General features: G+C 54.6%; 1 protein-coding gene across 2 annotated transcripts; it reads right to left on the bottom strand.

The window, feature by feature from the left end:
- Positions 1 to 26: 26 nt before the first annotated feature.
- LOC147113206 (GTP-binding protein 2-like) lies at positions 27 to 24,099 on the bottom strand. 2 transcript variants are annotated; one of them, XM_085998124.1, is made up of 12 exons: positions 23,620 to 24,099; positions 15,723 to 15,785; positions 12,626 to 12,810; positions 12,273 to 12,381; positions 11,290 to 11,487; positions 10,330 to 10,504; positions 7,444 to 7,663; positions 5,504 to 5,639; positions 4,291 to 4,349; positions 3,588 to 3,759; positions 1,361 to 1,525; positions 27 to 1,132 (listed from the first exon to the last, which is right to left on the bottom strand). In XM_085998124.1, exons 1-12 carry the CDS (start codon positions 23,992 to 23,994, stop codon positions 980 to 982), a joined length of 2,010 nt encoding a protein of 669 aa, XP_085854250.1. In that variant the 5' UTR covers positions 23,995 to 24,099; the 3' UTR covers positions 27 to 979. The 2 variants fall into 2 exon arrangements, with proteins under 2 accessions (XP_085854250.1, XP_085854251.1); XM_085998125.1 differs by having other exon boundaries at positions 15,759 to 15,785; positions 23,620 to 24,098.
- Between the last annotated feature and the right edge of the window lie 3,883 nt (positions 24,100 to 27,982).

Raw genomic sequence — 27,982 nt, 5'->3', positions numbered from 1 at the left:
ACACTTCATTTAGGGAACATCAGAGAAACAGGCAATTAAAATTTTATTTATTTAAAACAAATTTCTCTGTACATTATATACAGAAACACAATGTACATAAACAGTCCTATATCACATTAAAACAAGCACCAGTCACTTTACTGAGCGCAACCAGTGGATTAAAGTGAAGTAGCTTTCCCCAGCCCGAGAGAGGGGGACACTGCAAATCAAACACCAAACCTCAGGCACATTATTCAGGCTCTCTCTCCCCCACCTTATCCTGCCCTCAATCTGTACCCTTCTCCTGCTCTCATCTCAAGCTGGGTTTCAGTGTCCCGCAGGCATTGCCAGCCCTCCTGTCCATTCCCAAACTGCACTGGGCGCACACAGCCTGATCTCATCCTTACCTCACACCCACAAAGGACAGATAGAGTAAAGCTCCCTCTACACTGTCCCATCAAACACTCCCAGGGCAGGTACAGCATGTGTTATATACAGAGTAAAGCTCCCTCTACACTGTCCCATCAAACACTCCCAGGGCAGGTACAGCACAGGTTGGTGCTGAATTAGAGGCTCCCAGTGCCTATATTGAACTCATTTCAGACTGCAAAACTCTTCACATTGAACTTCACGAGTAAGCAGAGAGAAAAGTCCCGAAACCTTTCTGTGTAGGATTTGAAGCCAATCTCTAAAGCAGGACAAGCAATAAATCAGCAGAGGGGAGAGACACAGAGACCAATCGATTGATTCTTCCTGGAAGGACACACGCTGAAAGGTGTTAAGTTTTACAGCAGGTTTCGTTTTGATATTTAATTGAGTTGAAGGTGTAGGGGGCTCCCTCTGAGCTGAGGTCGTGACAGTCAGTGCAGTTGAGCAGGTGTTTAATCCTGTTGGTTGCCCAGAATCTGGGGTTTCGAACGGTCCTTCTTGATGAAGCCTGCGGTGGGGCTCGCGAATGCTGCAGAAGGGCAGTCAGTCCCTTTCCCCATTGCACAGGCTCTCAGCACTTCAGGTCAGATATAACCTTGGTTACATGACCGATCCCTTTGGTCACTCCTTCACGGAATAGAAGCTTCGCCCCCACTTTCAGGTACTCTGGGTGTTTAATAAAACGGAAACGGACGACAGCTTTCTCCCCGGTTCTCAACTCCTCCTGAAAAAACCAATGCATCACATCAGCTCCGATAGGGTCCACGGGGCAGAGTCGGGGCAGCGCCGGGGCGCGGGGCAGCGGCGGCGCGGGGCAGTCGGGGTCCACATTTCAACAGAGTCACGGGGCGGGGGGTCAAGTGCCACCCCGAGAGTGAGCGTGGGGCCGCTGAGAAGGGGAGATAGAATATATCCCGCCAGCAGGAGCTGGGAGTTTGTAAATGCAACTCACCTTTCCGTGGATCAGCTCTACAATCGCTGTCTGTCGAACATTGCCAACGTGCACGGTGACCTGGAATCCCTTGCGGAATGTCTTTGCATGGAAAAGCAACACAATTTCCGATTCGAATAGGGAGCCAACAGTCGGGTGCATCTGGAGACTCACCATCACCATCCCCTGGGTGAGAGAGTCAAGTGAGTTACAATCCACCACACCACATCGCCAGTACCTGCCCACACTCATGGTGTCATGGTCCCCCATTATAGAATCAGAGAATGGCCTCTTTCTGTGCTGTAACCATTCGGCCGGTCGAGCCCATGCTGGCTCTCTGCAAGAGCACTTAAGCTAGTCACTCTCCCTGTAGCCTGCAAATCTTTTTCCTTCAGGTACAGGAAACTTTGGTTTATCCGGAGGTTGTATGTCCGGAAACCTCGATCTAACGGCAGAAATCAGCAGCCGTTTTGGTTAGGTTTTTTTTCTTCTCCTAGCATTTTTTTTTTTTTTTTTATATAAAAACAGTCAGGAGATGAAAACCTCCGTATCCTTCAACATTAGCGCTGGTCTATCCGGAAGTTTTGATAGATCGACAGCAGCTCGGTCCCGTCGGTGCCGGATATCGCAAAGTTTCCAGTACTTAACCAACTCCCTTTTGAAAGCCACGATTGAATCTGCCTCCACCACCCTCTCAGGCAGCGCATTCCAGATCCGAACCACTCGCTGCGTAAAACAGTTTTTCCTCCTGTCGCCTTTGGTTCTTCTGCCAATCACCTTAAATCTGTGTCCTCTGGTTCTCAACCCTTCTGCCAATGGGAACAGTTTCACTCTGTCCAGACCCCTCATGATTTTGAACACCTCTATCAAATCTCCTCTCAACCTTCTCTGCTCTGAGAACAACCCCAGCTTCTCCGGTCTATCTACAGTCCGCTCCCACATGACTGGCCAACCATAGTGCCCGTGTCCGGACCCCGGACAGTGACTAAGCCCAGCCTGTGTCCAGACCCCGGACAGTGACTAAGCCCAGACTGTGTCCGGACCCCGGACAGTGACTAAGCCCAGCCCGTGTCCGAACCCCGGACAGTGACTAAGCCCAGCCTGTGTCCGGACCCCGGACAGTGACTAAGCCCAGACCGTGTCCGGACCCCGGACAGTGACTAAGCCCAGACTGTGTCCGGACCCCGGACAGTGACTAAGCCCAGACTGTGTCCGGACCCCGGACAGTGACTAAGCCCAGCCTGTGTCCGAACCCCAGACAGTGACTAAGCCCAGACTGTGTCCGGACCCCGGACAGTGACTAAGCCCAGCCTGTGTCCGGACCCCGGACAGTGACTAAGCCCAGCCTGTGTCCGGACCCCGGACAGTGACTAAGCCCAGCCTGTGTCCGGACCCCGGACAGTGACTAAGCCCAGCCTGTGTCCGGACCCCGGACAGTGACTAAGCCCAGCCTGTGTCCGGACCCCGGACAGTGACTAAGCCCAGCCTGTGTCCGGACCCCGGACAGTGACTAAGCCCAGCCTGTGTCCGGACCCCGGACAGTGACTAAGCCCAGCCTGTGTCCGGACCCCGGACAGTGACTAAGCCCAGCCTGTGTCCGGACCCCGGACAGTGACTAAGCCCAGCCTGTGTCCGGACCCCGGACAGTGACTAAGCCCAGCCTGTGTCCGGACCCCGGACAGTGACTAAGCCCAGCCTGTGTCCGGACCCTGGACAGTGACTAAGCCCAGCCTGTGTCCGGACCCCGGACAGTGACTAAGCCCAGACTGTGTCCGGACCCTGGACAGTGACTAAGCCCAGGTTGATCGTTCCCTGATGGCAGTTCCTGTTTATGATGCATCACCCGTAACTGGGCCAGTGTTGAGTGAGCACGGTTACCTGCACGCACTTCCGGGACTACTTTTCCCATTCTAATCTGTGTCCACATACTGGAAATTCTCTAAGCACCACGCTGTAATTACACCCCCCCCCGCCCCAGCAGTTCCACGACCTGGACTGCAAAGAAATGGCAACCAACACTGCTGCTCCAGGAGCACGAGGAGGCCATTCAGCCCCTCGAGCCTGTTGTCATTCAATGAGATCATGGCTGACCTGTATCTTCACTCCACCTACCCGCGTTGGTTCTCTGCTTGATCGAATGTGTGGTTTTATAATGGGGAGTGCTTAGGTCTGCACACCCTGGCACTGTTGCCCCCTACCCTCTGGGTCTACATTCCTCTAGCCAGCCTGGGTTGACCTGGACACCCACCTTACGGAGCAGGGCCCTGTCGAAATTCCCCAGGGCCAGGGTGGCAGCCTGGCCCGCTCTCAGCACTCGACAGGCAGACCGGTTTCTCTGGATGCTGCACACTTTCAGAGGCAAGAACTTGCCGTTGTCTGTGGGGCCCACCACCAACTGCTCGCCCTCTTTGCAAATGCCACTAGGGTGAGAGAAAAAGAAGTCAAAAGCGTTGAGTAGCTGCTCTTAAAACGCCAGGCCTTCAGAAGGTGTGGGCTGGTCTCAGCAAGCCCTTTAAATGATTCAATAGTACATCATAACACAAGAAATAGGCCCTTCGATTCCCTTAGTGCCCAATCCAAGATCCATCGATCTCGACCTTGAATATACTCAACGACTGAGCCTCCACAGCCCTCTGGGGTAGAGAATTCCAAAGATTCACCGCCCTCTGAGTGAAGAAATTTCTCATCTCAGTCCTCAATGGCCGACCCCTTATTCTGAGACTGTGACCCCTGGTTCTAGACTCCCCAGCCAGGGGAAACAACCTCCCTGCATCGACCCTGTCAATCCCTTCAGAATCTTGTACGTTTCAATGAGATCACCTCTCATTCTTCTAATCTCTCGGGAATACAGGGCCAGTCAACTCAATCTCTCCGCATAGGACAATCCCCTCATACCCCCATCCCAGAAATCAGTCTAGTGAACCGATGTACAGAAGGGTTTTTATTCTTACCTGTACAGGGTCCCACCAACAACTGTCCCTACATCAGGTACAGAGTAGATTTCATCAACCTGAAGCAGGGGAAAGTAACACATCAGAACACAAGTATTATTAGGAACACAAGGCAGTCCCAAACCCTAAACAAGCACATCTCTAAAATAGGTTAACCTCATCGACCCCCCTCAACCCCACCCACCTCCTCCCCATCGCCCTCAATCCCACCTCCTCCCCACCGCCCTCCACCCCACCCACCTCCCCCCCATCGCCCTCAATCCCACCTCCTCCCCACCGCCCTCCACCCCACCCACCTCCCCATCGCCCTCGACCCTACCTCCCTCGACCCCACCTCCTCCCCACCTCACCCACCTCCCCATCGCCCTCGACCCCACCTCCCTCGACCCCACCTCCTCCCCACCTCCCTCGATCCCACCTCCTCCCTCCACCGCCCTCGACCCCACCTCCCTCAACCCTACCTCCTCCCCACCGCCCTCGACCCCCCTCCTCGCTCCTCCCCACCTCCCTCAACCCCCCTCCTCGCTCCTCCCCACCGCCCTCAACCCCCCTCCTCCCCACCGCCCTCAACCCCCCTCCTCCCCACCGCCCTCAACCCCCCTCCTCCCCACCGCCCTCAACCCCACCTCCTCCCTACTGCCCTCAACTCCACCCCCCCTCCCCCTCCTCCCCATTGCCCTCCACCCCCTCCCTCCATCGCCCTCGACCCCCTCCGCCCTCCTCCTCACCGCCCTCCTCCTCACCGCCCTCCTCCTCACCGCCCTCCTCCCCACCCACCTCAATCCCACCTACCAATGAGTGTGTTTGATGGGACAGTGTGGAGGGAGATTTACTCGGAGTGTTTGATGGGACAATGTGGAGGGATAGATGTTAAACCGAGGCCCTGTCTGCCCTCTCGGGTGGATGTAAAAGATCCCCTGGCACTATTTGAAGAAGAGCGGGGGAGTTCTCCCCGGTGTCCTGGCCAATATTTATCCCTCAAGCAGCCTCACTAAAACAGATTATCTGATCATTCATCGAATTTGCTGTTTGTGGGATCTTGCTGTGCGCAAATTGGCTGCCACGTTTTCTACATTACAACTGTGACTACACTTCAAAAAGTGCTTCATTGGCTGGGACGTCCTGGGGTTATGAAAGGCGCTGTATAAATGCCACTTCTTTCCTTTGCCTTGAATGCAGAATGAGGATTTCCCTGGCCGGACGGGCTCTTTACCTGAAACTCAGTCAGTTGCTGCATGAGCTCCTCCTGCTCCTTACTGTTGGTCAGTGGGGGCAACACGTTGAGGAAAACCTTCAGCAGGTCCAGGTTAACCCCGCTCACGCTGGACAGGGTGAAGATCGGAGTGATGCTAAACAGAACAAACCGCAACATTACTAACACAGGCTGCACACCTGGCAATGCTGCCCCCTCTCCATTGATCTTCACAGACTCCCACACCTACACGCCCAGGAGCGATGGCCAAGCTCACTCGACCGTTGGCTGTGATTCCTGGTCTGACGTTAGCCGATCTCCGTTCAGCTGGGAGGCTGGGATTGGCCTCAGCATTCCTGGGCTGATGGTGGGAGGGGACTAGCCAATGGCTCCTGCAAGACAGCAGATTCGCTGCTGGGCGAGACTGGGCCCAGGCTCAAGCTCAGCTTCTCCCCCAGCACCCTATAGTCCAATAACTGCAACCATCAGTGTCTGTGCCCACACATGAAGATTGGCCGTTGGGCACCAGGGTGGCATCACCTCTAACAGGGCACATTACATAGAATTCACAGCACAGACACAGGCCATTCAGCCCAATGCTCCACACGAGCCTCCCCTCTTCATCTCACCCTATCAGCAAATCCTTCAATTCCTTTCTCCCTCGTGTTTATCCAGCTTCCCCTTAAATGCATCGATACTATTCGCCTCAACCACTCCCTGTGGGAGCGAGTTCCACATTCTCACCACTCTCTGGGTAAAGAAGTTTCTCCTGAATTCCCTATTGGATTTATTAGTGACTATTTTATATTGACGGCCCCTAGTTCTGGTTTCCCCCACAAGTGGGAATATCTTCTCTACGTCTACCCGATCAAACCCTTTCATAATCATAAAAACCTCTGTCAGGTCACACCCCTCCCCCACCAGCCTTCTCTTTTGTAGAGAAAAGAGCCCCAGCCTGTTCAGTAGAAGAACTGAAGAATTAGGAGTCGTCGGCCACACGGCCCCTCGAGCCCGCTCCGCCACACGGCCCCGCTCCGCCACACGGCCCCTCGAGCCCGCTCCGCCCCTCGAGCCCGCTCCGCCACACGGCCCCTCGAGCCCGCTCCGCCACACGGCCCCTCGAGCCCGCTCCGCCACACGGCCCCTCGAGCCCGCTCCGCCACACGGCCCCTCGAGCCCGCTCCGCCACACGGCCCCTCGAGCCCGCTCCGCCACACGGCCCCTCGAGCCCGCTCCGCCACACGGCCCCTCGAGCCCGCTCCGCCACACGGCCCCTCGAGCCCGCTCCGCCACACGGCCCCTCGAGCCCGCTCCGCCACACGGCCCCTCGAGCCCGCTCCGCCACACGGCCCCTCGAGCCTGCTCCGCCATTCAATAAGATCGTGGCTGATCATCAACCTCAACTCCACTTTCACACCCGATCCCCATATTCCTCAATTATCCAGTCTTTCCCGATAGTTATAACCTCTCAGTTCTGGTATCATCCTTGTGAATCTTTCTTGCACCTTCTCAACGGCCTATCATTTTCATAATATGGAGTCCAGAACTGTGCACAGTGCTCCAAGTGTGGTCTAATCAAGGTATATGGAGTCCAGAACTGTGCACATTGCTCCAAGTGTGGTCTAATCAAGGTATATGGAGTCCAGAACTGTGCACAGTGCTCCAAGTGTGGTCTAATCAAGGTATATGGAGTCCAGAACTGTGCACAGTGCTCCAAGTGTGGTCTAATCAAGGTATATGGAGTCCAGAACTGTGCACAGTGCTCCAAGTGTGGTCTAATCAAGGTACATAGAAAACACACACACATTTCTGACCAGAACCAGGAAACAAATAGTAACAGAAAGCTAGAAAGACCAATGAAACTGGGGATGCTGAAGTAATGCATTCTGCTAAGCTGAGAAACACTCCACAGCGAGCGCAAGCCCCGGGGAAGGTACTGCGAGCAGAGAGTGATTTCTTACCTGGGAGACACTGCAAACTGCTGCGCAGCTATCACCGCGTCGTCACTGCTCGACACCAGCAGCGGCACCTTGTTGCAGCCCGGCTGCTTCAGAACCATCTCCAGCTGTTTGACGGTGCGATCAATGGTGGCCTTTGTACACAGGTCCACTTTACTGATCACAATGAAGAAGGGGACCTTGAGAGCCATGGCCAAGCCCAGGTGCTCCCTCGTGGTGCCGGCTACAGATACAAGAGGAGACAGAGAGGGTCAAACAGGCACCAGGTGACATCAGGGTTATTGTGTTCAAACAGAGCATCACCACACTCATCACTGGGCTCCTGTGGACATAGGAATGCAAGAATTAGGAGCAGGAGTGGGCCACACGGCCCCTCGAGCCTGCCCCGCCACACGGCCCCTCGAGCCTGCTCCGCCACACGGCCCCTCGAGCCTGCTCCGCCACACGGCCCCTCGAGCCTGCTCCGCCACACGGCCCCTCGAGCCTGCTCCGCCACACGGCCCCTCGAGCCTGCTCCGCCACACGGCCCCTCGAGCCTGCTCCGCCCCTCGAGCCTGCTCCGCCCCTCGAGCCTGCTCCGCCACACGGCCCCTCGAGCCTGCTCCGCCACACGGCCCCTCGAGCCTGCTCCGCCACACGGCCCCTCGAGCCTGCTCCGCCACACGGCCCCTCGAGCCTGCTCCGCCACACGGCCCCTCGAGCCTGCTCCGCCACACGGCCCCTCGAGCCTGCTCCGCCACACGGCCCCTCGAGCCTGCTCCGCCCCTCGAGCCTGCTCCGCCACACGGCCCCTCGAGCCTGCTCCGCCACACGGCCCCTCGAGCCTGCTCCGCCACACGGCCCCTCGAGCCTGCCCCGCCACACGGCCCCTCGAGCCTGCTCCGCCACACGGCCCCTCGAGCCTGCTCCGCCACACGGCCCCTCGAGCCTGCTCCGCCACACGGCCCCTCGAGCCTGCTCCGCCACACGGCCCCTCGAGCCTGCTCCGCCACACGGCCCCTCGAGCCTGCTCCGCCACACGGCCCCTCGAGCCTGCCCCGCCACACGGCCCCTCGAGCCTGCTCCGCCACACGGCCCCTCGAGCCTGCTCCGCCATTCAATAAGATCATGGCTGATCTTCGACCTCAACTCCACTTTCCCGCCCGATCCCCATATCCCTCGATTCCCCTGGAGTCCAAAAATCTATCGATCTCAGCCTTGAATATACTCAACGACTCAGCATTCACAGCCCTCTGGGGCAGAGAATTCCAAAGATTCACCACCCTCAGTAAACAAATTCCTCCTCATCTCGGTCTTAAATGGCCGACCCCTTATCCTGAGACTGTGACCCCTGGTTCTAGACACTCCAGCCAGGGGGAAACAACCTCTCAGCATCTACCCTGTCAATCCCCCTCAGAATCTTGTATGTTTCATTGAGATCACCTCTCATTCTTCTAAACTCGAGAGTGTATCGGCCCAATCTACTCAATCTCTCCTCATAGGACAGCCCTCTCATCCCAGGAATCAATCTAGTGAACCTTCGCTGCACCGCCTCCAAGGCAAGTACAGGAAACTGTGTGCTATCCGGCACCGACGGGACCGAGCTGTTGTCGTTCCCTCAAACCTGCCGGACACTCCAGCGCTAATGTTGAAGCATACGGAGCTTTTCATCTCCGTATCTGACAACAAACACTGTTGCTTAGCAACAGCTTCTAAACAGTCGGCCCGTACCTTGGAAGCATCTTTGTAGCTTAGCAACAGCTTCAGAGGGACTTTCCAGAGCCTGACTGTTGAAAAAAAAAGCCACGAGAAGGAAAAAACCTAACAAAACGGCTCCTGATGTTTGCCGGTGGCTCGAGCTTGCCGGACACTTAGCCTCCGGATAACACAGTTTCCTGTATATCCTTCCTTAGATAAGGAGACCAAAACTACACACAGTACTCCAGGTACTCACGGGCCCCAGCTTGCATCTGCAGGAGGGGGGGCAGGACAGCTGTACTGTACAAAGGGACTTCAGGGGCACTGAACACAGGCCCACTCCTCAGAGACCAGAGTCGGAGGGTTTTGCCTACCGCTCACTGCCACAGGCTGCACCAATCGATTGCAGCATCAGTGAAGTGCTGCAGTCCAATCTTAAGGTTAACCCACAGCCCTGCCCCTCGCTCGGGTACAGGATCCAGTCTCTCGTCACTGACCAGTACCTCACCCAAGTGGCCATTCATCGTATGTGACCACGACCGAGTGTTGGCAGGCCATTTCACTCTGGGGGGCTTCAGTGAGTCTGATCCTATCCTCCAACCCCCAGAAAGGGTAACGTTCCAACAGAGCTCACTGGATAATGATCAGGAACATGAACTCTGGCTGCTTTTACTCATTGGCACAGTATCAATAGCCTTCCCACTCTCGATGTCCCAGTATCAAGCCCACCCTCACTGTCAGCTGTGGCTCAGTGGGCAGCACACTCGCCTCTGTTGTGGGTTCAGGTCCCACTCCAGGGACTGGAGCACATAAAGCTAGGCCGACACTCCAGTGCAGTGCTGAGGGAGTGCTGCACTGTCAGAGGTGCCGTCTTTTGGATGAGACGTTAAACTGCTCTCTCAGGTGGACGTAAAAGATCCCAGGGCACTATTGGAAGAAGACCAGGGGAGTTCTCCCTGGTGTCCTGGGCTAATATTTCTCCCTCAAGCAACATAACAAAAACAGATTATCTGGTCATTATCACATTGCTGTTTGTGGGAGCTTGCTGTGCGCAAATTGGCTGCCGCGTTTCCACATTGCAACAGTGACTACATTCCAAAAGTACTTAATTGGCTGTAAAGCGCTTTGAGACGTCCGGTGGTCTTGAAAGGCGCTATACAAATGCATGTCTTTCTTGCTTTCTTTTACCAAGCCCGCTCCCTGCAGACATACCTATGCCAGTGTTGGCGCTGACGACAAGCATGGCAAAGTCCGGGCAGTAGCTTGTGAGGCCAAAGATGGTGGTCTTTAAGTACTTGTGGTGTCCTGCCAGGTCGATGAAGGTGATCATTTTAGAGGCACTTTCACAGATGACCTCTGCTGTCCGTGAGTCACTGTAATTTACCACCTTAAAGTGAGGCACAAGAAGCACGTAAAGAAAGGACTGAACTCGCAGGGTGAGCACTCTAAAATGTATTGCGTGAGGAGCTGAGCTACAGATCCATAGGGCCCAGGATTGATTTCCAGTCTGAGCTCAAACAGGAGCGCTGGTCCCGGGAGCAGGAAAATCCCCATCACTATCCAGTGACCCTAGCGTTGATGCTGCCCAGGCACTGTCTAAGTTCAGAGATGACCAACAAGCACTTGGTTTGCAACCAGGAGCAGTAACCCAGGGTCAATGGAACACAGGAACAGGAGTAGGCCATTCAGCCCCTGGAGCCTGTTCCAGGAGAGGAGATTGGAACACAGGAACAGGAGTAGGCCATTCAGCCCCTGGAGCCTGTTCCAGGAGAGGAGATTGACAAGAGTGGACAGGCTAAAATACCCTGCCAGGTGTTTCCACCCTGCTCTCCTGAAAGTTGCGAGTCCTCCCCTGGGGTAGTTTCACACGTTTCCTCTCCCTCACCCAGTGCCCAATGTGTGTGTACAAACCTAGACACCAAGTGCTGGGAGGATATTCAACAGTGGCTATCACATCAGCCCAATTCCACCCTTGACCTTCCCAGAAGAATTTCACTGGATAGCAACCAAGGGCAGGAACCCTCCCCGACTCCTGCTCCCTTCCCAACTGAGTGAGTGAGGTCAATCACAGCCTGGCTTAGGTCAGTTAACTCCACAGGGTTCAATCCTACACAGGCCGTGGGGGGGAAGCTGGGCATTTGACACAATGTCAGCACAGGCGAACGGTCCTACCTCTCCTTTGCTGTTGAATCCCAGGATCTCAAAGCTGATACTGGAGGTCCGGCCTGATTGGATTTCGTGCAGGTGCCTGAAAAGGTTGAGCCGTGCTCTGCCCCGTCCATTATCCAGCTCACCCTGTGTCAGGACCCCCAAGAGGGTCGACTTCCCCGAGTCCACATTCCCCAAAACTGCTACTCGCAGGTCAAGAAACTGCAAAGGAATCAAAGAGTGAGCGTTACATCCGCTCAACAGCTCACAGCTCTAGGTGTCTGCATCCTCTGCGGAAACAGCTCGGGGACTTCCAGCAGTTTCCAAACCTCTCCTTATTCAGACTGAATTTACAATCAGAGCACCTTTCTGCACAGCATAGTTCAAGCACTCTCCCCCTCCTCCACCTTCCCAGAGCGTCAGAACAGTTCACAGAGGTTCACCTACGACTGTAACATCACAGGCTTTGCCCCACTAGAACCATACAGCACAAAAGGCGGCCATTCAGCCCATCATGCCTGTGCCGGCTCTTTGAAAGAGCTATCCGATTAATCCCACTCCCCCCTGCTCTTTCCCCATAGCCCTGTGGCAGGCAAACTTGAAGAACCAGTTCCATCACTAAATACTGGTTGGTGGGTTTTCAGTCTCAGTCAGATCCCTTTTGTTCTCCAGAACACTGATGGTACACCTGTCTCTGAAGGACCACTCGAGGGGAGTCTGCAGTTCGCAGCACTTTGTGATAAGTACCCACACCCTCTAGGTTGAAATCGCTCAGTCATACTTAACGTAGGACTGTTACAGCCAGAGGGAGAGGACCCTCACCCCTTCTGTCTGGCCAGCCAGCAAAGTGCGGACAGTGATTAACTTCTCTGTCTGCTGGGAAATAGTTGACCCTCTGCTTGGCATCTCAACACTGGGCAGATTCGGGAAACCACAGGTGCTGCGCTGAGCCACATACATTAGTGTGAGGATTAGAGATCGATAAGGGGAGCAGCTTTGGGCCATACCTGCTGATCATCAGGAACTTTCCTGATCAAAACCTCGGCTATCCGCCTGGGCGAGTCCAAGTCATACTCCACGGTGCGCTCCCGGAGAATGGTGATGTCTGCTCCGACCCTACACACAGAACAAACAGCAACTTAGATACGGCAGCCTTGCAGTGCACACACAACACACAAGCAGCCCCCTGAAACCACACAATGGCTCGGGTGATGACTGCACCAACTGTTGGGGATGAGCCATGGGTTCCAAGGCTCTGTACTTAACAACACAGGGTCCTCAGTAAGGAACTGACCATCACTTGTTTCAGCTCGTGTTAAGCCAGCTCAAGGAAGGTTATAAACATCAAGGGCACATTTACTTTTCTGCCATCCTCCGCAGTGTCTTCAGAGAGGCCCGGAGTTCCTCCTCGGAGAGCCCCACCAGCAGACCATTGTCCTCCACACCAATCTGATAAACCGCCTCTCCTCGACCCTCCTGCAGCCGCCATTTCATCTGCGTGACCAGGTGCTCGAAGCGGTACTGGGAGGGGTTGACCAATTTCAGCTGGGGAAGAGAATGCAACAATTACTTGGACGATGAGATGGGTGCGGAAAACAACCCAACACCCAGATACAGCTGCATGACCCCCACCCAGCGATTCGACCTCCCGCCCCTCCCAATACACTAGTGTACACTCATCCCGCACCTGGTACACTGACGTATCCCACCCCCACTAACACAACTATCACCCCTACCTGGGACACTCATCCCCTCCCCCTCTCCGGGCACAATAACATCACCCTCTCCTCACCTAATACACTACCACCCACCCCCCCCACCTGTACAGTAACAGGACCACCCACCTCATATCCCTCCATAGATTTCAAAAACCAGATTAATTTCTTCCCTTCCCCCAATTTCTGTCCTCACCTGCTACCCTTCAGGGGAGATGTTAAACTCTCATGTAAAGATCTCATGGCATTATTTGTACAGCAGGGAGTTCTCAGTATTCAGGCCATCATTCTTCCCGCAAGCACCACCAAATATTATGAACTGCTCATTCACCGGAGTTATTTATTTGTGGGATCTTGCTGTGTGCAAAACAGCTGCCGCCCTGGCCCAGGTAACGGTCGCTCCTCTTCAAATCGATCAGGTGAACGCACAGCTGGTTTGGAACCACTCAGATGTGATACTGTCTGACGGCAATGACTCTTGCCAGAGTGCAGCTCCACAGATACTGGCAGCTCTCCAGCAGCTGGTGAAAGCAGCCACTCCACATGCAAGAGTCCAGACAACAACTCCCAGCAGGCTGGGCTCTTGTTCTTATCAGACAGCGACACATTGAGCACTTGCAGCAGGAACCCTGCCCAATTTGTCCCCAACTAACCCAGTGCCCTGGCTGCGATCACAGGCCGGGGATCAGACACTGATCAAGGGCCTTTAATGCAGAAAAAATGTCTCAAGGCGCTTCGGAGGTGAAACATGGACAGTGAGCCAAAGAAGAGTAGAATAGTGTCAGCTGTGGCTCAGTGGGCAGCACCCTCGCCTCCGAGTCAGAAAGTTGTGGGTTCAATTCCCAGTCGAGAGACTCGAGAACAAAAATATAGGCTTACACTCCAGTGGGGTACTGAGGGAGCGCCGCACTGTCGGAGGGGCAGTACTGAGGGAGCGCCGCACTGTCGGAGGGGCAGTACTGAGGGAGCGCCGCACTGTCGGAGGGGCAGTACTGAGGGAGCGCCGCACTGTCGGAGGGGCAGTACTGAGGGAGCGCCGCACTGTCGGAGGGGCAGTACTGAGGGAGCGCCGCACTGTCGGAGGGACAGTACTGAGGGAGCGCCGCACTGTCAGAGGGGCAGTACTGAGGGAGCGCCACACTGTCGGAGGGGCAGTACTGAGGGAGCGCCGCACTGTCGGAGGGGCAGTACTGAGGGAGCGCCGCACTGTCGGAGGGGCAGTACTGAGGGAGTGCTGCACTGTCGGAGGGGCAGTACTGAGGGAGTGCTGCACTGTCGGAGGGGCAGTACTGAGGGAGCGCCGCACTGTCGGAGGGGCAGTACTGAGGGAGTGCTGCACTGTCGGAGGGGCAGTACTGAGGGAGTGCTGCACTGTCGGAGGGGCAGTACTGAGGGAGCGCTGCACTGTCGGAGGGGCAGTACTGAGGGAGCGCCGCACTGTCGGAGGGGCAGTACTGAGGGAGCGCCGCACTGTCGGAGGGGCAGTACTGAGGGAGCGCTGCACTGTCGGAGGGGCAGTACTGAGGGAGCGCTGCACTGTCGGAGGGGCAGTACTGAGGGAGCGCCGCACTGTCGGAGGGGCAGTACTGAGGGAGCGCCGCACTGTCGGAGGGGCAGTACTGAGGGAGCGCTGCACTGTCGGAGGGGCAGTACTGAGGGAGCGCTGCACTGTCGGAGGGGCAGTACTGAGGGAGCGCTGCACTGTCGGAGGGGCAGTACTGAGGGAGCGCTGTACTGTCAGAGGGGCAGTATTGAGGGAGCGCCGCACTGTCGGAGGGGCAGTACTGAGGGAGCGCCGCACTGTCGGAGGGGCAGTACTGAGGGAGGGCTGCACTGTCGGAGGGGCAGTACTGAGCTGCACTGTCGGAGGGGCAGTACTGAGGGAGCGCTGCACTGTCGGAGGGGTTGTCTTTCTGATGAGACATTAAACCGAGGTGGACACAAAAGATCCCCAGGCACTATTTCGAAGAGCGGGGGGAGTTCTCCCCGGTGTCCTGACCAATATTTACCCCTCAACCAACACAACTAAAACAGATGATCCGGTCATCATCACATTGCTGGTTGTGGGAGCTTGCTGTGCACAAACTGGCTGCCGAGTTTCCTACATTACAACAGTGACTGCTCTTCAAAACAGACTTCCTTGTCTGTGAAGTGCTATGGAACGTCTGGTGACCGTGAAAGGCGCTGGAGAAATGAAGTTTTTTTCTGTCCTGTACAGCCTCCCTGTCACTATTGATGCAGCCAGTTGCAAATCCACTTCAATATCCATGCACCTATTCGATTCTTTTCTACCTTATCGCCCAGCCTCCCATGCAGCACTGGATCAAAGGACTTGCTGAAGTCCAGGTAAACGATGTCGGTGGAGTCTGCTTCATCCACAAGCTGCAATTCTCCATCAAAGAACTCTTAACAGGTTTGTCACCCTCCCCAATCTCCCCCTTCAATTAGGATAGCCCTCGTCAGTTACTTTGATTTCAGAAAGATCTCCCCTTTTCCAATCGCAGCTATTACAATGAGAGGGTCGAGGGAGAGAGACGGGGTGGTGGGGGGAGGTTGGTGGCAGTCACAGAGCTCTCGAATACATTGACAGACTCACCCTCTGCCACGGCTGAAACAATAGGAAGGAGAATACAAGTCCTAAACAATGATCACCCGTCTTTACACTACATTGTGTTAAATGCTAGAAAACAGCCTTTGAAGGAGAGCACATTTAGAAACACCTCGAGCTCTCCTCAAACTCACGGGCAACAGCAAAGGTGAGAACAGCACCGAGCTCACCTTGTATTCAATGTTTCCTTCTTCTGCCTGAAAAGAAAGCGACAGCGTTACTTCAAATATACGGCGGGCCTGGAGTCTCGACAGCCCTACAGTAAGCCCCACTCACCGACAGCTCTGTGGTGTGGTACTGAGCCACAGACAGAGTCCTGCGCTCCCAGCTTCAGTCTGATCTCTGCAGGGGCACTACAATTAGTTACAGTGTCTTTGGGGTAAGGAGGAGGAGCACAGCACGGAGCTCCCGGTCACTAGCACGAGGGCCTCAGTGGAATCCAGGCGATCTGACTGGCCTGTGATGCTCTCCAATAGCGAGCAGCTCACTGTCCTGACTCGTACATGAAGAATCGTCACTTGGGCGATGCACAAGGGGCTGACCAGAGCCCATGGAACCAAGCCCCAATGAGGGCCATTGCACTTAGAGGAGGTGGGGAGAGAGTCGGCACCTTTAAGCCCAGGGAGAAAGCAGGAAACATTAAAAACAGCTAACACCGAGTGATTACAAGGCAACAATAACCTGCCTTTATATAGCGCCTTTAATGCAGTAAAACATCCCAAGGCGCTTCACAGGAGTGTTGTAAAAGAAAATCTGACACCGAGCCACATAAGGGGATATTAGCACGATGACAAAAAGCTTGGTCAGAGGTAGTTTTTCAGGAGCGTTTAAAGGGAGGAGAGAGGTAGAGAGGCGGAGAGGTTTAGGGAGGGAATTCCAGAGCTTAGGGCCTCGGCACGGCCGCCAATGGTGGAGCGGTGGAAATCGGGGATGCTCAAGAGGCCAGAATTGGAGGAGCGCAGAGGGTTGTGGGACTGGAGGAGGTTACGGAGCTGGAGGAGGTTAGTCAGTGCCCTTCACATCCAACAGGCCAAAACAAACCCTGCTCACATCCAGTATAGATGAGGGAGGACATCGGCCCATCGAGTTCATCCTTCCATAGAAATCCACAATGTTTCCCCCATCCCCATCCCAGAGATTTTGCCTCCACTCTCCTATCCCAGACACTGATCACCGAGTTCTGAACTTGTTCTTTTCCAGTTTGTACCGATGGTCATGGTTTAACCTGAAATGGCGCTGAACATTAACCTTTCTAATTCCACTCACTACCACACGCCCCTCTACAAAGACCCCTCTCAAGCACCTCCTTTCAAGGTGGAACTGCTGAAGTTTTTCTACCCTCTCTTGGGTCACCCTTCGCTGCAGTGTTTCCATAGGTTTGGACGCTTCCTTTGTTCATTGCTGACCAGAACCACAGTAATCAGGATGCAGCATGACGACAGCACGATAGAAGTTCACAGACCAGTCCCAGACCGATACACTGTCTTTGTTTCGACACTAAAAGGAGCATAAAGTACCAAAGTCTGGAATGACTCAGTCTCACGCTGCTTCTCTCCCATCTCCTTTAGGAATCTGACTGTTTCACGGCTGTGTCAGGCTGGACCCCGATTGTGGAGAGGCAGGGCTGACACTAAAACCACAGTGTGTGTGTGACTGGACTGGTGCGGCGTGCATGTACCACAGGTCTGCAGCATGAGAATATGACATGCATACAAATAGCTCGTGTCCCCAGAAATTGTGGAGAGGAGACCTTCAACCAGGGCTCCTGCTCATCAGGACCCAGCGACCCCGGCCAGACACGTGTGTGGCCATCGAGTGAGGGCTGGGCTGGGCTGGAATAGCCACACAGTCAAATATTCCAGGCTGATTCCTGAGGAACAGCCACGGGTGAGGATCTGGAGCCTGTGAACTGTCTCCCAGTGGTCACGGTTGTCACTAGGTATATTTAGGAGATTGCACTGCAGCACACAGTGATCCACTTCTTTTGAGATGTCCTCAATGCATCACCCTCTGCTACTTAACATACTGAACAGGGAAAGCTCCTGATCTGTGGCTCCCAAACACTTTGCGTCTCTGAAATAAAGAGTGATGTGCAGCCAACAAAAAACTGACCAGAGCATGGGCCTCATCCAACGTGGAATTTTAATCAATTCATTCACTGCGCTCTCGCACACCAGCGATGAGGTCTGCGGGAACACTGTCACAGTCACGGGTACCCATTCAGCACTGGGACCCTGACTTGTCCTCATTTACATGATCAGCATGCTCAATGCAAAATATTCAAATTCACACCACTGATGTCAAACCAGGGGGAAAGCTGAACCGAAGAGGCAGACAATGATGTGTGAATCGGGTCCAAATATGCAAACAGGCTGATCAACGGCACATCAACTTCAATATGGATGCATGGCGAAATAAAATGAGTGACATACAGCTGCCATGGATGGCAGCAGGTTAACCGAGGGAAGTTCAGAGGGGTGGCGGACTGTCGGGGTATTAGCACAGGGCACCCGTCACTATGGAGCAAACAGGAATGGGTAATAAATGCAGTCATGTTACCACCGCCCAACGAGAAGGGAGGGGGAGGGGCGAAAGAGGGGAGGAGGGGAAAACAGCAAGTTATTTCTGGATGAGCTGAGCTGAACCTTGCCAATCTGCACTGTGTCCTGTTGCAAGAGGATTGCACCAGCAGTTCCCAGAACGCACAGCAAACCACACATTGACACAACATTCAGACACAGTTTAATCAACACAGCTGGCTTTCAACAACACCAAAAATAGCCTCTGCCCCACCCACGCCAGCGCCCGCCCCACCCACCCCACCCACGCCAGCGCACGCCCCACCCACGCCAGTGTCCGCCCCTCTCAAGGCATCCAAGCCCTTGCTGGGGTATTTACCCCTACGTGACTACTCACGTGTAAGGTCAATTACGGCCATTCGACCATGGGAAGGAAGGGAGGCGAGAAATAGAGCACAGCCCAGTCCAAAACCAATCCACCTGGGGCTATTGATCAGGATATTCCTCACTGGGACTATTGATCAGGATATTCCACACTGGGGCGATTGATCAGGATATTCCTCACTGGGGCTATTGATCAGGATATTCCTCACTGGGACTATTGATCAGGATATTCCTCACTGGGACTATTGATCAGGATATTCCTCACTGGGACTATTGATCAGGATATTCCTCACTGGGGCTATTGATCAGGATATTCCTCACTGGGGCTATTGATCAGGATATTCCTCACTGGGGCTATTGATCAGGATATTCCTCACTGGGGCTATTGATCAGGATATTCCTCACTGGGGCTATTGATCAGGATATTCCTCACTGGGGCTATTGATCAGGATATTCCTCACTGGGGCTATTGATCAAGATATTCCTCACTGGGGCTATTGATCAGGATATTCCTCACTGGGACTATTGATCAGGATATTCCTCACTGGGACTATTGATCAGGATATTCCCTCACTGGGACTATTGATCAGGATATTCCTCACTGGGACTATTGATCAGGATATTCCTCACTGGGGCTATTGATCAGGATATTCTCTCACTGCGGCTATTGATCAGGATATTCCTCACTGGAGCTATTGATCAGGATATTCCTCACTGGGGCTATTGATCAGGATATTCCTCACTGGGGCTATTGATCAGGATATTCCTCACAGGGGCTATTGATCAGGATATTCCTCACTGGGGCTATTGATCAGGATATTCCTCACTGGGGCTATTGATCAGGATATTCCTCACTGGGGCTATTGATCAGGATATTCCTCACTGGGACTATTGATCAGGATATTCCCTCACTGGGACTATTGATCAGGATATTCCTCACTGGGGCTACTGATCAGGATATTCCTCACTGGGGCTATTGATCAGGATTTTCCCTCACTGGGGCTATTGATCAGGATATTCCTCACTGGGGCTATTGATCAGGATATTTCTCACTGGGGCTATTGATCAGGATATTCCCTCACTGGGACTATTGATCAGGATATTCCTCACTGGGGCTACTGATCAGGATATTCCTCACTGGGGCTATTGATCAGGATTTTCCCTCACTGGGGCTATTGATCAGGATATTCCTCACGGGGACTATTGATCAGGATATTCCCTCACTGGGACTATTCATCAGGATATTCCTCACTGGGGCTATTGATCAGGATATTCCTCACTGGGGCTATTGATCAGGATTATCCCTCACTGGGGCTATTGATCAGGATTTCCCCTCACTGAGGCTGTTGATCAGGATATTCCTCACTGGGGCTATTGATCAGGATATTCCCCACTGCGGCTATTGATCAGGGTTATCCCTCACTGGGGCTATTGATCAGGATATTCCTCACTGGGGCTATTGATCAGGATATTCCTCACTGGGGCTATTGATCAGGATATTCCTCACTAGGGCTATTGATCAGGATATTCCTCACTGGGGCTATTCATCAGGATATTACTCACTGGGGCTATTCATCAGGATATTACTCACTGGGGCTATTGATCAGGATATTCCTCACAGGGGCTATTGATCAGGATATTCTCTCACTGCGGCTATTGATCAGGATATTCCTCACTGGAGCTATTGATCAGGATATTCCTCACTGGGGCTATTGATCAGGATATTCCTCACAGGGGCTATTGATCAGGATATTCTCTCACTGCGGCTATTGATCAGGATATTCCTCACTGGAGCTATTGATCAGGATATTCCTCACTGGGGCTATTGATCAGGATATTCCTCACTGGGGCTATTGATCAGGATATTCCTCACAGGGGCTATTGATCAGGATATTCCTCACTGGGGCTATTGATCAGGATATTCCTCACTGGGGCTATTGATCAGGATATTCCTCACTGGGGCTATTGATCAGGATATTCCTCACTGGGACTATTGATCAGGATATTCCCTCACTGGGACTATTGATCAGGATATTCCTCACTGGGGCTACTGATCAGGATATTCCTCACTGGGGCTATTGATCAGGATTTTCCCTCACTGGGGCTATTGATCAGGATATTCCTCACTGGGGCTATTGATCAGGATATTTCTCACTGGGGCTATTGATCAGGATATTCCCTCACTGGGACTATTGATCAGGATATTCCTCACTGGGGCTACTGATCAGGATATTCCTCACTGGGGCTATTGATCAGGATTTTCCCTCACTGGGGCTATTGATCAGGATATTCCTCACGGGGACTATTGATCAGGATATTCCCTCACTGGGACTATTCATCAGGATATTCCTCACTGGGGCTATTGATCAGGATATTCCTCACTGGGGCTATTGATCAGGATTATCCCTCACTGGGGCTATTGATCAGGATTTCCCCTCACTGAGGCTGTTGATCAGGATATTCCTCACTGGGGCTATTGATCAGGATATTCCCCACTGCGGCTATTGATCAGGGTTATCCCTCACTGGGGCTATTGATCAGGATATTCCTCACTGGGGCTATTGATCAGGATATTCCTCACTGGGGCTATTGATCAGGATATTCCTCACTAGGGCTATTGATCAGGATATTCCTCACTGGGGCTATTCATCAGGATATTACTCACTGGGGCTATTCATCAGGATATTACTCACTGGGGCTATTGATCAGGATATTCCTCACAGGGGCTATTGATCAGGATATTCTCTCACTGCGGCTATTGATCAGGATATTCCTCACTGGAGCTATTGATCAGGATATTCCTCACTGGGGCTATTGATCAGGATATTCCTCACTGGGGCTATTGATCAGGATATTCCTCACTGGGGCTATTGATCAGGATATTCCTCACTGGGGCTATTGATCAGGATATTCCTCACTGGGACTATTGATCAGGATATTCCTCACTGGGGCTATTGATCAGGATATTCCTCACGGGGACTATTGATCAGGATATTCCCTCACTGGGACTATTCATCAGGATATTCCTCACTGGGGCTATTGATCAGGATATTCCTCACTGGGGCTATTGATCAGGATATTCCTCACTGGGGCTATTGATCAGGATATTCCTCACTGGGGCTATTGATCAGGATATTCCTCACTGGGGCTATTGATCAGGATATTCCTCACTGGGACTATTGATCAGGATATTCCTCACTGGGGCTATTGATCAGGATATTCCTCACGGGGACTATTGATCAGGATATTCCCTCACTGGGACTATTCATCAGGATATTCCTCACTGGGGCTATTGATCAGGATATTCCTCACTGGGGCTATTGATCAGGATATTCCTCACTGGGGCTATTGATCAGGATATTCCTCACTGGGGCTATTGATCAGGATATTCCTCACTGGGGCTATTGATCAGGATATTCCTCACTGGGGCTATTGATCAGGATATTCCTCACTGGGGCTATTGATCAGGATATTCCTCACTGGGACTATTGATCAGGATATTGCTCACTGGGGCTATTGATCAGGATATTCCTCACTGGGGCTATTGATCAGGATATTCCTCACTGGGGCTATTGATCAGGATATTCCCTCACTGGGACTATTGATCAGGATATTCCCTCACTAGAGCAGGTCACTGAGGCCAATTCGAGCACCATCACTGTTTCCCTGGGTGGAACCTGCCTGAAGGGTTCAGTACCACACCTGTGCTTACACCCAACAAAGCATTTTCCTTGACGCACCGTATTCAAAGCCCTTCCAAAAACATCGGATTTGGCAGCAGGAATGTCTCACTAATACGGTGCAGTTTGTAACACTCAGTGGAGTGAGCAACACAGCGAGGAGTCAGTGTGCGGTTGCTGTCTGTGGTGACAGAATGAATCAGCACAGCAGATAAACCGAGGGCAGTGAGCACCGTCCACAGCACTGCCTGTGTTTACTAAACAGCAGCCGACAGTTCCAGGGGAGATCAGTGGGCAGCGCTCTCCAGAGACTTGAGCGGAAAAATCCAGGCTGACACTCCAGGGCAGTACTGAGGGAGCGCCGCACTGTCGGAGGGGCAGTACTGAGGGAGCGCCGAACTGTCGGAGGGGCAGTACTGAGGGAGCGCCGCACTGTCGGAGCGCCGCACTGTCGGAGGGGCAGTACTGTGGGAGCGCCGCACTGTCGGAGGGGCAGTACTGAGGGAGCGTCGCACTGTCGGAGGGGCAGTACTGAGGGAGCGCCGCACTGTCGGAGGGGCAGTACTGAGGGAGCGCCGCACTGTCGGAGCGCCGCACTGTCGGAGGGGCAGTACTGAGGGAGCGCCGCACTGTCGGAGGGGCAGTACTGAGGGAGCGCCGCACTGTCGGAGGGACAGTACTGAGGGAGCGCCGCACTGTCGGAGGGGCAGTACTGAGGGAGCGCCGCACTGTCGGAGGGGCAGTACTGAGGGAGCGCCGCACTGTCGGAGGGGCAGTACTGAGGGAGCGCCGCACTGTCGGAGGGGCAGTACTGTCGGAGGGGCAGTACTGAGGGAGCGCCGCACTGTCGGAGGGGCAGTACTGAGGGAGCGCCGCACTGTCGGAGGGACAGTACTGAGGGAGCGCCGCACTGTCGGAGGGGCAGTACTGAGGGAGCGCCGCACTGTCGGAGGGGCAGTACTGAGGGAGCGCCGCACTGTCGGAGGGGCAGTACTGAGGGAGCGCCGCACTGTCGGAGGGGCAGTACTGAGGGAGCGCCGCACTGTCGGAGGGGCAGTACTGAGGGAGCGCCGCACTGTCGGAGGGGCAGTACTGAGGGAGCACTGCACTGTCGGAGGGGCAGTACTGAGGGAGCGCCGCACTGTCGGAGGGGCAGTACTGAGGGAGCACTGCACTGTCGGAGGGGCAGTACTGAGGGAGCGCCGCACTGTCAGAGGGACAGTACTGAGGGAGTGGTGCACTGTCGGAGGGGCAGTACTGAGGGAGCGCTGCACTGTCGGAGGGGCAGTACTGAGGGAGCGCTGCACTGTCAGAAGGGCAGTACTGAGGGAGTGCTGCACTGTCAGAGGGGCAGTACTGAGGGAGTGCTGCACTGTCGGTTCTTCCGCATAAGACGTTAACCTTTCCGAAGTCCTTATTTCCGCCCCCCTCCCTCGGCTCCCCCTTACCTCTGGCGGCAGGAAGGGCGGGTTGTTGCGGCCCCGCGGCCTGCTCTTGGACTTCTTGTGGCCAGGTTTGGCCGCCGCCGCGCTCTTGTTTTTCTGTGGCGGCCCGAGCGCCGAGCCCCCGGATCCGATCGAGCCGGCGGCCGAGGAAGGGCCGCGGCCGGAGCTGGAGCTGGAAGGGCGGACTGAGCCGCGGCCTCGGGAGCCGGGGTTCCGTGCGGCTGCCGAGGAGGAGCAGCGGCCGTGGCCGGGGACAAGGCCGGAGCCGCGGGCGGAGCTCCCCCCGCTCCCGCTCCCGCTCCCTCCGGCAACAGCAGCGCCAGGCCCTGCCCCGCGGCCCGGGATACCCCCAAACAGCTCGCTCACCGGCGGCTCCATGGCAACTGGCCGCGCGCCGCCGCTCAAAGCCCAACCGCCGCCACTCGCGCCTGCGCCGGAGCCGCCTCACTGCCCCCAACCGCGCCTGCGCCGCCGGGGGCCGCCTCGCCCACCACCAAAACAAAGCTCACTGCCCATGCGCGCCATTCCCAGACCCGCCTGCAGACAGCCCGGCCACTGCGCAGGCGCCGCAAACCCAACCCCCATCCTCCCGCCACTTGACACCTCTGACGTCATCCACTGTGAGCGCCGGCCGCCACTGCGCAGGCGCCGCAAACCCACTCTGCCACTTGACACCGCTGACGTCATCCACGGTGAGCGGCGGTCGCCACTGCGCAGGCGTCGCGCAGTGCCTGCCGGGAGTTGTAGTTTGTTTCCGGGCCTGGCTCACCAACAACAAAAAGAAATAACAACAGAAAAGGCTGGAAATGCTCAGCAGGCCAGGCAACATCCGTGGAGAGAGATACAGAGTCAACGTTTCAGGTCGAAACCCTTCGTCAGAACTGAAAAAACACAGGAAATGAAACAGATTAAAAGGCCAGTTTGTGGGCTGGGAAATGGGGGAGGGGATGAAAGAACAAAGGGGAGGTCTGAGGGAGGTGACGAGACATTAAAAGATATTCAAGGTGAGACGAGATGATAATAGGACAGGTAAAGAGACAAAGGATGGCTCTCGATGCAGTGTGAAAAGCGCTGGCAGAGTGAGAGACAGCTGCCCTGTGGGAGAGAAAGAAAAAATAGGAAAAGGCACAAACCAAAAATGTGGATAAAAAATGACAGGGGCCGAGGTTACTGTTGAACTCGATATTGAGTCCGGAGGGCTGTAAAGTGCCTCATCGGAAGACGAGGTGCTGTTCCTCGAGCTTACGTTGAGCTTCTGTGGAACAATGCAAGAGCCCGAGTACAGTGAGGTCGGAGTGGGAATGGGGCGGTGAAGTGAAATGACAGGCGACCGGAAGCTCGGGGTCACCCTTACGGACTGAACGGAGATGTTCTGCAAAGCGGTCACCCAATCTGCGTTTGGTCTCCCCAAGCAAAAAGAAAGACTTACATTTGTATAGCGCCTTTCACGACCACCGGACGGCTCAAAACGCTTTACAGCCAATGAAGTACTTTTGGAATGTAGTCACTGTTGAAAACACAGCAGCCAATCTGCACACAGTAAGCTCCCATAAACGGCACTGTGATAATGACCAGATAATTTTTAAAATGGTGGTTGAGGGATAAATATTGGCCAGGACATCTCCGCCCTGCTCTTCTTCGAAATAGTGCCATGGTGTAGGAATTAACGAATTCCTACGAATAACTGAGATCGACACCAGAGAACGATTAAACAGGTCTTTAATCAACGGAGATGCCACGAGGACTGACTGGGCAGTCCCGTGGTTTGCGACGTGGCGTTATCCCGTGCTCTTAAAGGGGCCACGCCCCGTACATGCAAACTCTATATACAAAACACAGTAATGCCTTAACACAATGGTACAGGTTTAGGCTGGTGTTAGAACCTCATTAAAGAGAATTATATACAGTTAGCCAGAGTCATTCAGTGGTTCTGCCACATGCGCCCCCCCCCCAGAATTCGCTTTAACGGACAAAGTCAAACGGTGAGGCGGTCTGACAAGCCTGTCAGAACGACTCCTGTACTCTCGAGGCGGAGGCTGCTGGGCAGCTGGCGGTCTGTCGCACTTGGTCTGCCATAACGACGACGGGTGGCCGACCCCGTCTCGGCGGTTGTGCTGTCTCGACGGGGCGGTCGAGGTCCCGATGTGCTGGCTTTAAGCGGTCGACCGAAATGTGGTCCGGTTTACCACCGACATCTACCGTGAAGGTTTTGTCCCCTGCTTCCAACACGCGGAAGGGACCGATATATGGGGCCTTGAGCGGATCCCTATGTGCGTTATGGCGAATAAAAACGTACTCAGCCTTGTGAAGCTCCGTGGGAACGTGTGACCTCTGCGGCCCGTGGTGCGAAGTGGGCACCGGTGCGAAACATCTGGCCGCATCCTGGTGACTAGCAAGCTGGGCAGACGCGGACCATTGCTCCGTCGATGTTGGTAGGAAGTCCCCTGGGACCCGCAGCGGCTGACCATACACCAGCTCTGCTGATGAAGAGTGAAGGTCTTCTTTGGGGGCCGTGCAAAGGACCAACAGGACCCACGGTAGCTTGTCTGCCCATCCAGCGTCCTGGAGGCTGGCTCTCAGGGCGGCCTTCATTGACCGTTGGAAACGTTCGCAGAGGCCATTCGCCTGTGGGTGGTAGGCTGTGGTGCGGTGTAATTTGACACCAAGTCCTTGGGCCACTGCATTCCAGAGTTCGGAGGAAAACTGCGGTCCCCTGTCTGACGAAATATCTGCGGGCACTCCGAAACGGGCGATCCAGGAGGAAATGAACGCCCTGGCCACGTCCGCCGAAGTAGTGGATGACAGGGGAACCGCCTCCGGCCATCTGGTGGTGCGGTCAACCATGGTCAGGATGTGTGAAAAACCATGGGAGGGTGGGAGTGGTCATACCAGGTCCACATTGACGTGATCAAAACGTCGCTCCGGAACTGTGAAGGCGGCCAACGGAGCTTTGACGTGGCGCTCTACCTTGGCCTTTTGGCAGACCACGCAGGTGTTGGCCCAGTCGCAGACATCCTTATGCATGCCATGCCATACAAATTTCGCTGACATCAGTTTCTGAGAGGCCTTCATTCCAGGGTGTGACAACCCATGTATGGCGTCGAACACTTTGCGGCGCCAGACGACTGACACGATAGGGCGAGGATCCTGTACGGAGACGTCACACAACAGCGTGGTACCTGCCGAATGGAACTTGACGTCGGCCAACTGGAGGCCAGTGATGGCCGTTCGGTAAGCTTGGACTTCCGGGTCTGAGGCTTGGTCCGCTGCCATGAGGGCGTAGTCGATGCCCAAATGAACCGTATTGACAGTCGCGTGGGAGAGGCAGTCTGCCACCAGGTTGACCTTACCGGCCACGTGTCGTATATCCGTGGTGAATTCGGATATGTAGGTCAGTTGACGCTTCTGTCGGGCTGACCACGGTTCGGCGGTCTTGGACATTGCAAAGGTCAGCGGCTTGTGGTCCACAAAAGCGGTGAAAGGACGTCCTTCCAGAAGGAACCGAAAATGGCGGATGGCCAGAAAAACGGCGAGCAACTCCCGGTCGAACGTGCTGTATGCTCTCTCGTTCTGCCGTAGTTGATGGCTGTAGAATGCCAACGGCTGCCATGTCCCGTTCACCCACTGCTGTTGCACAGCACCAACTGCGTAGTCCGACGCGTCGGTGGTGAGGGTGATGGTGGCTCCTGGCAGCGGGTGCGCCAGCATAGTCGCGTTGGCTAAGGCGCTTTTGGTGTTGGCGAACGCTCGGGCCATGTCATCCGTCCAGTCTACCGGGTTCTTGCCAGTCTTGCCCTTGAGGGCCTCGTACAGGTGCTGCATGAGTAGTGCCACCTTAGGCACGAAACGGTGGTAAAAGTTTACCATGCCTAGGAATTCCTGCAGGGCCTTTATGTTCTGCGGGTGTGGAAAGGATGTCACCGCCTCTACCTTCGAAGGTAAAGGAACCGCTCCCTCTGAGGTGATGCGATGCCCCAGGAAGTCAATTTGGTGCAGGCCAAACTGACACTTGGCCGGGTTGATAATCAGGCCGTGTTGGCTGAGGCGTCGAAAAAGGGTGCGAAGGTGACAGGTATGTTCTTCCTTAGTAGGACTGGCAATTAGAATATCATCCAGGTAGACGAAGAGGAACTTGAGGTCCCGCAGCACGGAGTCCATCAGGCGTTGGAAAGCCTGGGCGGCGTTCTTCAACCCAAATGGCATCTGTAAAAACTCGAAGAGGCCGAATGGGATGATGACTGCGGTCTTCTGGACGTCTTGTGGATGAACTGGGACCTGGTGGTAGCCCCGGACGAGGTCAACTTTTGAAAACACGGTGTTCCCTGCCAAATGGGCAGAGAAATCCTGGATATGGGGGATCGGGTAC

The sequence above is a fragment of the Somniosus microcephalus genome, chromosome 9, assembly GCF_052327205.1.
Source record: "Somniosus microcephalus isolate GS21.2 chromosome 9, FLI_Smic_1.0, whole genome shotgun sequence".
Lineage (NCBI taxonomy): Eukaryota > Metazoa > Chordata > Chondrichthyes > Squaliformes > Somniosidae > Somniosus > Somniosus microcephalus.
Note: the sequence above shows the minus strand (reverse complement) of the source record. Positions and strands in the feature narration are given on the sequence as shown.